General features: G+C 52.4%; 2 protein-coding genes across 8 annotated transcripts; both read left to right on the top strand.

The window, feature by feature from the left end:
• Positions 1–1,854: 1,854 nt before the first annotated feature.
• On the top strand, positions 1,855–11,151 carry MPV17 (mitochondrial inner membrane protein MPV17). Of its 7 annotated transcripts, XM_055540689.1 has the most exons (9): positions 1,888–1,920; positions 2,376–2,448; positions 3,091–3,182; positions 8,637–8,752; positions 8,970–9,062; positions 9,156–9,251; positions 9,502–9,534; positions 9,793–9,845; positions 10,853–11,151. In XM_055540689.1, exons 4-9 carry the CDS (start codon positions 8,645–8,647, stop codon positions 10,920–10,922), a joined length of 453 nt encoding a protein of 150 aa, XP_055396664.1. In that variant the 5' UTR covers positions 1,888–1,920; positions 2,376–2,448; positions 3,091–3,182; positions 8,637–8,644; the 3' UTR covers positions 10,923–11,151. The 7 variants fall into 7 exon arrangements, with proteins under 7 accessions (XP_055396658.1, XP_055396662.1, XP_055396664.1 ...); XM_055540687.1 differs by lacking the exon at positions 9,502–9,534 and having other exon boundaries at positions 1,860–1,920; positions 8,960–9,062; XM_055540685.1 differs by lacking the exons at positions 1,888–1,920; positions 3,091–3,182 and adding an exon at positions 1,924–1,980.
• Positions 11,152–11,288: 137 nt separating this feature from the next.
• Positions 11,289–13,521, top strand: UCN (urocortin). The gene is made up of 2 exons (XM_055540690.1): positions 11,289–12,705; positions 12,971–13,521. Exon 2 carries the CDS (start codon positions 12,984–12,986, stop codon positions 13,371–13,373), a length of 390 nt encoding a protein of 129 aa, XP_055396665.1. The 5' UTR covers positions 11,289–12,705; positions 12,971–12,983; the 3' UTR covers positions 13,374–13,521.
• Positions 13,522–13,718: the final 197 nt, after the last annotated feature.

A 13,718-nucleotide genomic window follows, 5' to 3' on the forward strand; every position in this document is an offset into this window, starting at 1 on the left:
TCCCTGCCTTAATCATACAGGAATTGTGTAAATGGGGGGCTGGAACTAGTCAGGTAAAGAGCCTGAGTCAGACAAGGCTGCCTCCTGAAGTGTGAGCTTCCTGGGGATAAGTAAGCAAAGGGTGCCAGGCTGACATCTGCCAGGGATCTTGCAAAAGTTTCCACTACCCTAGAAAGAATGTTGCAGTATATTTACAAACTGTTACAAATGTTAGAGCTGGAAAGGGATTAGGAAATCACCTAATCTATTGGTTTCCAAACACTTGTAGTTGTGGGCCTCCTTGTTTAAATGCGGGTTTTTCTAGAAATATACACATATTTTTATGTGGATAGCCTTTCCCTTCTCCAGGGGATCTTCCCAACCCAGGGATAAGACCCAGCCAGTTCTCCTGCATTGCAGGCAGATTCTTTACCAGCTGAGCCACAAGGGAAGCCCAAGAATACTGGAGTGGGTAGCCTATCCCTTCTCCAGCGGATCTTCCCAACTCAGGAATCGAACTGAGGTCTCCTGCATTGCAGACAGATTTTTTACCAACTGAGCTATCAGGAAAGCCCTTAGAAATACATATTTTTAAAAGTTGAGATAAAGAACAGCTTGTGATAACCCTCTCCCCAAACATCTATAAATCCCTAAAACTGAGGAGCCCTTGGATTGCAAGGAGATCCAAGCAGTCCATCCTAAAGGAAACCAGTCCTGAATATTCATTGGAAGGACTGATGCTGAAGCTGAAACTCCAATACTTTGGCCACCTGATGCGAAGAGCTGACTCATTTGAAAAGACCCTGATGCAGGGAAAGATTGAAGGTGGGAGAACGGATTGACAGAGGATGATATGGTTGGATAGCATCACCAACTCAATGGACATAAGTTTGAGTAAACTCTGGGAGTTGGTGGATGGACAGGGAGGCCTGGTGTACTGCAGTCCATGGAGTCGGAAAGAGTCGGACGCCACTGAGCGACTGAACTGAACTGAACTGAGGAGCCCAGTGTGAAAACCATTTCACAGATGAGGAACTTCAAGTCTAGAGATGACCAAGGCTGCAAGCCCGCTTAGTTATGAAACCAACGCCTAAACCTGACGTTCTGTAATCCTAATGCTTTCCATGGAAGAGTCCTCTTTATGCAGCATTTCTAAAGGCTGCTGCTGCTGCTGCTAAGTCGCTTCAGTCATGTCCGATTCTGTGCGACCCCATAGACGGCAGCCCACCAGGCTCCGCTGTCCCTGGGATTCTCCAGGCAACAACACTGGAGTGGGTTGCCATTTCCTTCTCCAATGCATGAAAGTGAAAAGTGAAAGTGAAGTAGCTCAGTCGTGTCTGACTCTTCGAGACCCCATGGGCTGCAGCCTACCAGGCTCCTCCGTTCATGGGATTTTCCAGGCAAGAGTACTGGCGTGGGTTGCCATTGCCCTCTCCGTTCTAAAGGCTATTGTGGACAAAACATTGAACTAGTTGGCTAGGAGGACGACAAACCCGAAACAAGACCCAGTTCCACCCATTCAGGAGCTCACAGTTGAGGCTAGTGAAGAACTTACATTTTCCAAAAAGTAACATGCACATATAATTATGGCTAACAAGTTTCCAAACTCTTGATTCCTGAGACCTAGAACTACGTCTGAACCTTGGCCAGTTCCAGGACACGGGAAAGGTGAGGGTCAATTCAGGTTAAGAGGCCCTGACACCGAGGAGAGAAGGGGCAGAAGGAGGTAGAGGGACCCTGGTGGGCTAGCGGGCTCAGCAACGAGAGCTGGCGCAGAACCAGAAGGAACCCCTCTCTGCGGTTTCAGAGGCTGGGTCCACTCCTGTTCCGGCCCTGGACGCAGGGAAAGCCTAACAGTCAGCCGGGCGGACAGGGCGGGACTTGGGGCGGAAGTCCCTCCGCTCACTCAGGTCACGTGGGAGAGGCCGCGCTCGCGCCCAGGTGAGTAGCTGCAGATCCTCGGTCACAGGTTCAAAGAAACGTGTCCCGCGAGCGCCCATGGTGCGTGGGACCGTTGCAGGTTTAGGGAGTCAGGGAGTTTATTTCCGGCGTGGAGCTGGGGTCTGGAAGGATGCGGGCTGGTGCCAACTAAAAGTCTGAATCTGAGGACCCACAAGACTCTGGGTGAAAGTCCGAGCAGACGTGTCCTGTGTGGTCCGGACGGAGACCACAGATAGCTCTGCTCCAGGGATGGGGGTGGGGTGGAGGATGGCAGCTCCCGGGATTCTTCTCTTGCCCGATTGTCAAAGGCGACCCCTGTGACAGGAAGCTGTCCAGGAAGCCTCTGCCCCTTTAGAGCGGGAAGGAGAAGGAGTGGGCACAAGGGAGAAACAAAAGTCTCTTTAACTGTGAGGAGGGGCAGTGGGAGTGACCTCCCTCTCCTCTCGGCTTGGCAGGAAATGGCACTTTGGCGGGCCTACCAGCGGGCTCTGACTGCTCACCCGTGGAAGGTACAGGTCCTGACAGCTGGTGAGTGTCCTGTGGGACCTAGGTGATACCAGAGCAGGCTGATTTGGGAGGCAGAAGCTTGCTGCACACACTCCCTCCCCTCATTTCTTGCTTCGATTCAACGTCCTTGAAAGATTGGCTCTCACCCCAGTCTGTTTTGGAGGGAGGGTCCTCAAGGCTGTTTATAAGGAAAGGAGTACGCATAGGTGACCTCACTATAACGTAGGATCTGAAAGCCCTTACAAACCTGAAGGGTCATCCCTTTAGGACAAAGGCATTGGCCCCAGGAGCCCTTAACTTAGAAACCGAACAGTAACAAAGGCTCCTTTAACAATTCAGTGTGCAAAGCACTTTCAACACACATAAAGTCAGTGTGTTAAGATTACTTGAGTCCATGTTAGATCCCACACCTAATAAGTGCTGGAATCAGACTCTTACCCCAGTTTATTTTTGTTAGTATTGTTCTTATTGGAAAATATATCTTAACACACAAAAGAATGATGAAGATATATGTGTGTAGCATTTAAATAAAACTAAACTGAAAACTCCTGAATCTGTACCCAGCTTTGAGACCCCTTGAATGCCTTTCCCTAATTCATACACCCAAGAGATAATTACTTTTCCTGAATTTTGTTTAATATCATTCTTTTGCTTGTCTTATAGTTTTACTGTCTATGGATGTATCCTCAAACAATATACTAATCGAGGATTTATTATTGCTCTAAATCCAGTGATTGAGTAGCGACCTCACAAAGGTAACCCAGTGATTTACCTGTATTTGTTATCTTTATTTTGCAGATTAGCTACCATGAGAGGAGATGTCATAAAGCTTTGTTTTATAGTGAGAGGGATTGGAAGGCCTGTGACTGTCGGGGCAGTGCAAGGGTCACAAGGTTATGGTGAGGTCTTGCCTATGTTTAGAGGAAGAGAACAAGATTCTAATGAGGACTGTGGGCTTCTGAGAGGAAGATTGTTATAAGTGGTGAGGGATGGGAGGCCTACTGAAAGCCAGAGTACAACAGCAATCCTTCTACTGGAATAGCCCCACGTCAGCACTAGAAGCTTCATTGAGTGACTGGCCAAGGAGTCTTGCCCCTCCCTGGGCCCCTCTCCAGCCTCCTGTGCCCAGCTACCCTCCATCCTGTCCTCGGAGTGTCCGTCAGCCGGCATGACTCACCTGGCTGCGCGTGTGGTGACTCATGCTGGACTGGGTGGCTCTGATGGGAACTGACACGCTGGGCCCTTTGCCCAGCCTCAGATTCCCTTGGGGACCCTAACTGCTGGAAGGAAGGTTCTCCCTCTCTCCCTCATGGCCATCAGGAATAGGGAGGGGAAGGACCGTCCTTGTGTTTCCCTCCCCAAGGGATCTGCAGCGGATCAAGGTAGGAGCTAGAGCTCCAAGAGGTCCAAGTGCAGCTATGTAGCCAAGCTGGGGGAACTGGTGGTTGGTGCTGGAGCCCTGGGGCTCCACACTCCCAATCTTCCTGAGGCTGTACCAACATCTCAACCTGAAGCAACCTCTAGTTAACACTTTTCTCAGACTTTCCCAGACCTTTCAGAATCTTCCTTCGCTGCAGCTCAGTGTATTCAAATCAAACTGCAAATAAAGGGGGGAGGTGGATTTAGCTCACTGAGCTGTTTTTAGATCCCAGCACAGTGGTTCCTAAGGTCCCTTGGGATAGCTCATCACACTGGAAAACAGAATAGAGATTTCAGACTTGGAGCTCAAAGACCAAGATTTGAATCTCTGAGCCATAACTCTTAGCTTTGTGAATCAAGACAAGACGATAAACCTCTCTGAGCCTTCGTTTCCTCATTTAGAATTTGAATTAAGTTATATGACCTCACAGAGTCAGTGTAGGGATTATCTCTGTGAAAAGGCTTTAGAAATCAAAAAGTGTTCAAGAAACTTAAAAGGTTCCAGGAGTTGGGCCTTTATATATGAGCGTTGGCAAGCCAAGCACAACTCTTCTTTTTGTAAAAAGTGGTGTTTGGGTTGGGTTTGTTCCACTTGCCGTAAAGTTGGACTTGGATAGCCATCTACCTTGGTTCTCCAGAAAGTAGAGTCTGCAGCTTCAGTGCAGGTAGTTTGGTAGGAAATAATCCCATGGGGGGAGAAGGGAAAAAGGGACAGTCAATATAAGGATGCTTTATCAAATGGACATTGCTTAGGGCCCATGGCTACTCACCCCCTTAAAACTGACTGAGAGGCTCTTTTGAAATGCCTCTTAGAGTCTGTGGGTGAATAGTCTTTTCTGGAAACAAGGAGAAACCTTTACCCACCAGCTCCATCCTGCATTGGTCAGAGGTTTGCCACATGGAGTATGGATGCCCGTGTTCTGTGCTCTACCACACTGCCCAGGCATGATGATCCCCAGCAGTAGCTCTGCCCAAAGTATGGGGCTTGTCTCAAATGTGAGCCCCTTGTCTCAGGACAAGGACCCATCAGGTGAACTGCATTGGTGACTGAAACAGATGATTGAATCAAAAAGATCCGAGTTGGTTCAAAAGAAGTGTCTGATACACCCAGTATGGGCCAAGTCAGAGTCAGGAACAGGGCAGCCGGTGCAGAGTCTGAATCAGCCTTCTCCCCTCCTTTTTTGAGGGCCCTTCCAGCCTCCAGTGGGCCCAGGGCCCCGCTCCATCCATCTCAGGCCACTCTAGTGCTGCTATGGAAGCTTCTGCACACACTGGTTTCCCTGGAGTCTGAATGTGCGAGCTCAGCGGACATTAGAGACCATTCAGCCCAGCCCCTGAAACCAAGAAGGAAACCGAGGCATGAGAGCGGAGTGACATGCGTTTAGGTTTGTGGTCAGTGGTAGAGCTGCCATTAGAAGCAGGGCACCCCCAGGGCACTAACCCTGCTTGGTCTGGGCTTAGGTACCTGAGAAGCTGTGGAACTCTCCATGTTATCTTATTTTCTAGCAGTGAGAAGGGCTCAGGCCTCTTGCTGCTGGGCTTCAGCTCCCTCGGGGCTCTGCCAGACCAAGCCCCTATCCCAGGCAGCTATTTAATTGTTGGAGACTTCTGGAGAGAAGTGAGACGGCCCTCGGGCCCCCTGCCAGCAGCTCTACCTGCCAACCGAGGCCTCTCATAGTCAAGGACAGCTTCCTGCTCCTCATTCCAACTTCCTACCCCTCAGTTTCTTCATTTTCCATTCATACTTTAGTTTCCTGCATCTAAGATTCTACACACAAAAGCCAGGAAAGGAACAAAACAGGGGAAGTAGATAATTTACCCCCACCTGTGCCTAGGAAGAGGGCATGGGAAGTTGGGGCTTTTCCACTTGCTGGCAGAGAGTGGTCCCAGATAGATCTGTGCTCAGAGGCAGGCTCTCCCAACCCCTACCCCCTCACCCTGCTGAATCTGGTGGTGAGTGACGGCATGAGAACTGGCACCTACCCAGGGGCATGATGTCACAGCTGCGCCAGCGTCTGCCTGCTGGGCTCTGCGCCCAGCCTTGCACTGGGCATCACTGCCTGGCAGCCCCTCGTCCTGCCCCATCGGGGCTCAGGCATTATGTCTCTGCAGGCCTCCAGCTCCAACCCCCCTGAAACAAGTCCAAGGAAAGGGAAGCCAGAGCACTGGAGGGTCCAGACCAACCAAATGGGTCCAAGAGGACTCCCTGAGCCTAGGGTGGTTTGGGTCTGTTTGGGTTTGGGGTTGGGGAAGGTGGGATGAGGAATCTGAAATGCCAGCCCTTCCTGCTCACACAATCACTTGGACCGGAAATGCAGGCTTAGACCAGAGCCTTAGACTATGCTAGAGCTGCTGTTGGCCCAGGGGGCCTGATGATCCGCAGGCAGAGAAGGAGCTGGGCATGGTTCTGTCTGAAATGGACTGAACAGACAGGGCTACAGGCTCTATACCACCTCACTCCTGCTGCTGCCCTTTCACTTGGTAATAGCTCAGTCCTGATGGTCATGGTTTGGGGGCCTGGAATCCACTTCTCTCCAAGGCTGCAGGCTTCCGGGACCTGGCTACAAGTCAGGAACTTTGGTTTTCACTTCTGCTGTGTTGTTAACTTGTTGTGTGACTGTGGTAAGCCACAAACAGTGAAAATGCATGTCTCTTTGCGACTCTTTCCTTCTCAAGGGTATTGCTGCTTTCCCTCCCCACAGGGTGACAAGAAGCAGAGGTGATCACATTCTGGGGAGTAGAAGACAGGAAGTGTGTTAATCCAGGAAATGTCTGATATGTTGTTTGGGCAGGAAGCTCCTGTGAGTCGAAGCCACAGGAGCCTCTCTGTGCCCACTGGCATCTGAGCCCAGGTCTCTGCCTCTGCTGGGAATTCCTGGCCTCCCATTTCCCCTTGAGAGGAGGCCTGTGTTCAGGCCCCAGCTCCCTTCCTTACCAAGTTGCCTCATCTCTCAAAGACATTCAGTGGAGAGGTAACCTCTATCTTCCAGATCTTTTGTGAAGATTAAATGTGTGAGAGTCCTTTGTATACTGTAAACATCTTGCCAGAGTAGAATGTCAAACTGTTAGTCCTTTTATTTAAGCAGCGACTCTATTCCTGTTCCACCCTCCCTGGGCCTTTTCAGGGTCACGTGGCCATAGCAGCTCCCTCCTTTCCCTTAGTGTTCAGCTGGTGGCCCCAAGTTGTTAGAGGGGACAGGGAGCTAAGTGCTAACTGCATGGAGGGGGAGAAACCTTCAGCCCCACTGCTTCTCACACCTTGACCCGGTGTGCACCCTTCAGGCCAGACTTAGCATTCTCCATGTCCTTCCCAGGGCAGTCCTGTTTGGGGTGGTCCATTTGACATTTCTCCTTGGCTATTTTCTGAGTCCCTGCCAGGCTTGATATGGTGGGGGATAAGAGAACAAACACGTCTAGGATTCTGTCCCTGCTAGCCATGTTTTGGGAAGAGCCTCTACCTCTTAGGGAGTTTCAGGGAGAGGAGAGGCAGGGCTGCCTTGATGGGTGTGCTCGGGGTCCCAGCAGCTGAGGCCAGCAGCCTCGGTCACAGTGGGTGCCCCGCTCTCAGCCTTACTCAGCTGCCTCTGACGAGGCTGCATGGGCAGGGCTGTTCCGGGGGTGCGTGGGGTTGGGAGCAGTGAGTATGCAGCCAGCACAGACGTCAGCAGCAGCTCCGGGCCAAGGAGTGGGGTTGAAGGATGAGGATGTGTTTGCCCAGGGCTAATTGAGGGCACAGGGAAAGTGGTGGCTGCGGGGCTGGAGGGGGCTCTCATTACTCAGTGAGATGGACGGGCAAGCTGGAGGTCATACGGTTGCTCGCAAGTGGCCCTAGAAGTGTGTGTTTGCTATAAACCATCACCCACCATCACCGATGGGGGGGCTCTGTAAACAGTGATGATTTCTGTCATGGTTTCTGGGTGTAGGCATCCAACTAGTGCTGCTTGGAGCTGGGTGTCTGTGCAAGTGAGGGGAGGGCAAGTGGGTGCGAAGCCCTGAGGAGAGATGGCCTTCATGCCTGTTGGCAGCTCAGTTTGAGCCTGTGAATAGGAAGTCTGGGTCGACCTGCCTGTGCTGGGAGGTGACCAGACCCTTCCTTGCAGGGTCTCTTGGCAGCTCAGCCAGTCATCCCCTGCCTGGGATCATTCGAGTACTTCAGTTTTAGAAAGAGTTATTCTTGCTGTTCTCTACAAAGAGAACTCCCAAAACCAAGATGAAGGACATTGGCCAGGGTCCTGCCTTCAGCGGAGGAGAAAAAACCACAGGGTTCCTTACCATTCTGCACATGATCTGTTCATAGTACAGCATTCTGGAAGGAATACCATCTAGGAAATCAAGCCGCCTGGTTCTTCTTGGCTCTGCCACTTACTATGTGCCACTACCTGGGTCTTCATTTCCAAGCCTCTGGAATAAGGGGTTTGCACAAAAATATCTGGAAGGCTTTTCCAGTTCCAACAGTCAGTGCTTCTCAGCCCTCAGCACCTTGGATTCTCCTTCCTCTACCTGCGGTTTCTGAGGCTAAGTTCCCTTCACTGCTCACTGCAGAGTTCTTGGCCCTGGCCTGCTCCAGGCTGCTCGTCCCAGTTTCTAACAGGACACATGTGAAGTGTCACCAGCCTTGGGGAGGCGTCACCATCTTAGAAGCAGTGGGAAGGGACTGGCCATTTCCCCCAGATTGAAGCCCTTGGCCTCCGAGTGCCAGAGCCTCATTCATTGAGTAGACTTACCTCCCTCCTCGGGATGGCAGCTTGTCCCTGGGAGGTGTCCTGATGACACCTGTGTACCCCGTACAGGGTCTCTGATGGGCCTGGGTGATGTGATCTCACAGCAGCTGGTGGAGAGGCGAGGTCTGCGGGCACACCAAGCTGGCCGGACCCTGACAATGGCCTCCCTGGGCTGTGGCTTTGTGGTAAGTTTTGCCAACAGCAGGGCTGCTGGTGGATTGGACAGTGGTCTCAGTTCCTTGTCATTCTTTGGTTTCCATTGGACCCTCTCACATTTAAGCCAGCCTTGAGTGTCTGCTCCCCCTGGGGGTTGGTTTCTAATACTTGAGGGCGCAGCTTTGTGATGTAAAATCCTGGTGTCCCCTCCACATCCCTGTTCACCTCTCTGGGAGTTCCTTTCAGGGCCCTGTGGTAGGAGGCTGGTACAGAGTTTTGGACCGGCTCATTCCTGGCACCACCAAGGTGGATGCACTAAAGAAGATGCTGCTGGATCAGGTGAGCAGAAGGCAAAGGGATTTGGAAGGGTGAGCTGTGTTGCAGGAGGGCAAGGATTTAGGTGCTCACAGCACTCTAATTTCTCTTCCCTAGGGGGGCTTTGCCCCATGTTTTCTGGGCTGTTTCCTCCCACTGGTTGGGACCCTCAATGGACTGTCAGCCCAGGACAACTGGGCCAAACTCCAGCGGGTGAGCTGGCCCGGTGTGGGGATGCTTTCTGGCTGGTGGACCGGCAGACCTGGGGGAATGAGGCAGGGCAGGGTGGAGATGCAGGCAGAGCCCAGCTCTGGAGGAGAGGAGCTGGGAGGCTGTGGTGCAGTGGTGTCTTCTCTGAGCAGAAATCTGTGTGTGATACTCATGCCAGTTGGCATTTGGCACCAGGAGGTCCGAGGTGCCCGGAAGTGCCAGTGTTCACTTGTTCCTTCTCTTGTCTCCTCAGGACTTTCCTGATGCTCTCATCACCAACTACTATGTAAGAGTTGGCACCTCAGCTGCCTCTTCTGCTTTCTTGAGTCCAGAAATGCCCAGGGATCAGGGGTTCTCCTGACACAGAAATCCCTCCATCGGGATTACTCCCTCATGCCCATGTGGGCACCGTAATCAGGGAAGCACTCACCCAGTGCCATGTGTTCCTGTCTGAAGAAGCTGGAGTCAGACCAGGCAAGGCCGTGAGTCTGGCGTTGGGTGATGGAGGCAGCCCCCCAACCTTTCCCTTCTCTCTCTCTTGTAGCTCTGGCCTGCCGTGCAGTTGGCCAACTTCTACCTGGTTCCTCTTCATTACAGGTATGGCAGATCCCCACCCCACCCTTCAAGGAAGATGCATATTACGAACAGTTGGAGACAAAGTGATCCTCATTTTTAACCTTGAACTACCTTAGAACACCCCCCTCCCCGCCCCAACCCAGAACACCCTGCCCTGGTCAGAGCTCCTCAGACTCCTGAGCACTTTGTTCAGAATCTCATATGTTATAGAACGTCCCAGAGCATCTGCCTGCTGACCTCTCATCTTCCTAGGGAGGATCTTGCTCCACAGCCCTCATCTCCATCCCACCTGGGCTCTCTACCGCTGATAGCCTGACTGTAGGGACAGTACTACAGCCTAGGTTAGGCAGAAAGGTAGACCAGAGTCAAGTAGGAACATGGTCAGGTTAGCCCACTGAAAAATATTGTTTTACCCTAAATAATCAGGGTAGTGGCTGAAAACTCAGTAAAAATAAATATAGTGGAAACAAGATGAGTGGTTAAAATTATTGGAGGTGAGGGGGCTTTGGGAACAGGTGAAATCATGAAACTCTTCAGAGGAGACAAGGTCAGAATGGACATGAATAACTAAAAGGAATACAGACTTATGAACCAAACCAAACTTTAGAGTCATGGAAATGCTCTTTGAAACTAGATTGAAGTATATTTAAAATAAAGAGAAGGAGGTACTGCTTTATATGGCAGGCAGCACATTTTTGGAAGATGAGATCTCAGCTGTACAAGACAGATGTGTGTTTAGAAGGAGCTTGGATGGAGTATGGATAAAGAGCCATGCACGGCAAAATGGCTGCTGTGGGCAGTTAACTTTGAGGCTCTTGTCCAAGAGACAGAGCTCTGGGCCAGCACAAGCGCCTGAGCTGGTTGTCCTCTCATCTGAGCCACACATCCCTCCATGCAGCTGAAGGAAGGAGACCTAGATCTGGACATTCTTGGAGATATTTGCTCTTTGTCTGCTGCCCTTTCCCTCCTCTCCCCTTGGCTTCCTCCTTATACTTCCTCTTCTTCATGGCACCGTCCTTGTTCCTTAGGTTGGCTGTGGTCCAGTGTGTTGCTGTTATCTGGAACTCCTACCTGTCCTGGAAGGCACATCGGCTCTAAGTCGGCTTCACCCCATCACTTCCACCTTGTAGTGATGCACCTTGACCCTGGAAGGGTTGGGCCACCTCCTCAAAGTGGGCACATTGATCTTCCCAGGGTTTGGTGGCTGGTCAGAACCTAATGGGGTTAGCACCCTGAAATGGTCCATTTCACTCTTAAATGTAACCTGACTCCTATTGAAATGGCTAAAACCCACCATAAAAATTCATCATAAATATTTGTTGAAACATATCATTTTGTCAACTTTAGATTATACACACATCCTGGCAGATGCCACTTTTTCCCACTCTTCATAGACAGCTGTTTTCCTAACCCTTCCCAGCCCCAGTGCAGCTCCAATTTTGGGGAGATCCCCTCAAACTCTTTATATGGTGCCTCTGTAAGTATATTTCTAAGTAGGTAATCTGGAAGCTGCAGAGGCAATGAGTAAGACCCAGCAGAAAATGACTCGGGAGTCTCATTTTCCAGGGTTTGGAAAGAAGTCTGGAGACCCCCAAACCCCAATCTTGTTTACAGATGAGGACACTGAGGTCCATAGAAGTGAAGTGACCTGTCCACAGTGTGAGTTAGTGGCAGAGTAGAAACACGAACATGTGCTATCATCGTTTGAATGTTTGTATCTCCCCAAGTTCATATGGTGAAAACCTAATGCCCAAGGTGATGGTATCAGAGGTGAGACCTTTGGGAAGTGATTGGGTCATGAGGGTAGGGACCTGGTGGGATCCGTATGCTTACAAAAGAGGCCACCTAAGGAGGCAGCAAGAAGCAGGTCCTCAGCAGACAGTAAACCTACTGGCACCGTGATCTTGGACTTCCCAGCCTCAAGAACTGTGAGGAAATAAATGCTTATCGTTTATAAGCCACCCGGCTTATGGTATTTTTGTTATAGCAGCTCAAACAGACTAAGAAACCAAGTTTTCTTACTTCCTACTCAGTGATCTTAACCTGGAGGTCAGCGATAAAATAATATTGCTGCTTTGATTCCCAGGAGAAAATTTAACTTGGCTAAACTTCAGCTTTGAGGCAAACCAAGAAGCAGATGGACCAGCCTTTGTTATCTGAAAGCACCCCGACTCGAGAGGCCCTCTGTTTTTGGCGCGTCAGTCAGACAGCCCTAGGATTTAGATCCTGGGGCTGGAAGAAGATCAAGAATCCTGGCAGCTCAAACTGCCTCTTGGGTAGGGTACCATGGTGGTAGCTGAATGCCAGCAGTGCCATCCTGATTGCCTCTATTTGTAGAATAGATAGCTGGGGCAAGGGACTGGATCTGAGCAGCACAGCATTTTCCCCAAGGTCTCTGGCCCCTTTCAGAGGCTGAGCACAAGGTCAGCACCATGGACAGCACCACAGTCCTGCCTCCCTTTCCTGTTCCAGAGAAGGCTGGAAATCTGGACTAGTCTGGGGACTTGCCGGCCCCCAGTCCCTGCTGGCTGTTCTAAGTGAGTGAAGGACTCTCGTGGCTCCCAGAGCAATCTTTACGCCCAAGAAGGCTTCTCTTTCTCTCGAGTCCGGTGTCATTTCCAGAGACACAAAGTCTGGTGTCCTCTGGCGCGCTCCTGGGGTCTCGCAGCCATTGGGTCGGACTCAGAGTTGCGGCCGTCATTGCTCTACAATCAGTGCATGTTACTCGCTGACGTCAGCCGGAGCTGTTCTGGCGCTATATAAGGCTGGCGAAGGTCCCGGGACAGACCCCGTGTTCCCCGAGGCGCCCTCAGCCCTCCCCGAGGGACAGAGACTGGAGCTCTATCCTGCAGGGTGCAGAGGCTCTGCTCTCCTGTGAACTGTGAGTGGCTTCTGCGCGTCTGCCCAGACTGCCTCAGCACCAGGACAGCGCTCAGCTCACCCAACGCGACACCCCAAGAGGGAGGCAGGGAGGGAGAATAGGGTGGCACAGGACTGGGAGCGGCTGGGGCTGGTGGGAAGGCTGTGGGCACCGGACGGCAGTCGCAGGGGCCGGGCAGGGGCGCTGGACTTGCTCAGGAAGGGGAGCGGCGTCCCCTGAGACTGCCCGAGGCGCACCTCACACTGCGCTGTGCCTGTGTGTCCAGGGCCGGCGGGACCATGAAGACGGCGGGACGCGCGGCGTTGCTGGCCGCGCTGCTGTTCCTGGCACAGCTGCGCCCGGGGAGCAGCCAGTGGAGCCCGGAGGAGGAGGCGGCGGCCGCCGGGGTCCGAGATCCGAGTCTGCGCTGGAGCCCTGGGACACGGAACCACGGCGGCGGGGCCCGCGCGCTCCTCTTGCTGCTGGCAGGGCCCTTCCCGCGCCGCCGGGCGGAGCAGGACCGATGGGGATCCGGGACGGCAGGCGAGCGGCCGCGACGGGACGACCCTCCCCTGTCCATTGACCTCACCTTCCACCTGCTACGGACCCTGCTGGAACTCGCGCGGACGCAGAGCCAGAGGGAGCGCGCCGAGCAGAACCGCATCATATTCGACTCGGTGGGCAAGTGATCAGCGGGTCTGGGGCCCCGAGAATCTCGACCCCCAATGCTCCACCTCAGGGTTGAGACGTGAGCGACAGGAACTGACCAAGTCCTGCAGGGCTAGAGCGGCCTAGGGATACCCTGAGCACTCTCCGCGTTACCGGTTTTTAATAAAAGTGCTGAAGAGCAGTTGGCCTCTGTTATGGGGGCGCGGGGAGCCACAGAAGGGTGTGAGCCCGTGGGAAAGTGGGGTCTCCCAGGCCGGTGAGAGGGAACCAAATGCTGTGGGAGGGCTCCGTGAGAACCGCTTTCTGCCAGGGTCCTGGGGTCCCCATCGTCTCCAAGTCTCCAGGAAGTCAAGCCCCAGTGTCGC

The sequence above is a fragment of the Bubalus kerabau genome, chromosome 11, assembly GCF_029407905.1.
Source record: "Bubalus kerabau isolate K-KA32 ecotype Philippines breed swamp buffalo chromosome 11, PCC_UOA_SB_1v2, whole genome shotgun sequence".
Lineage (NCBI taxonomy): Eukaryota > Metazoa > Chordata > Mammalia > Artiodactyla > Bovidae > Bubalus > Bubalus kerabau.

Excerpts from the sequence above, each read along its gene's own strand:
- UCN (XM_055540690.1), top strand. The coding sequence starts at position 12,984 with ATGAAGACGGCGGGACGCGCGGCGTTGCTGGCCGCGCTGCTGTTCCTG.
- MPV17 (XM_055540682.1), top strand. Across the intron at positions 2,449-8,636 it reads GGTACAGGTCCTGACAGCTG|GGTCTCTGATGGGCCTGGGT; the intron begins GTGAGTGTCCTG and ends TACCCCGTACAG. Across the intron at positions 9,063-9,155 it reads AGAAGATGCTGCTGGATCAG|GGGGGCTTTGCCCCATGTTT; the intron begins GTGAGCAGAAGG and ends TCTCTTCCCTAG.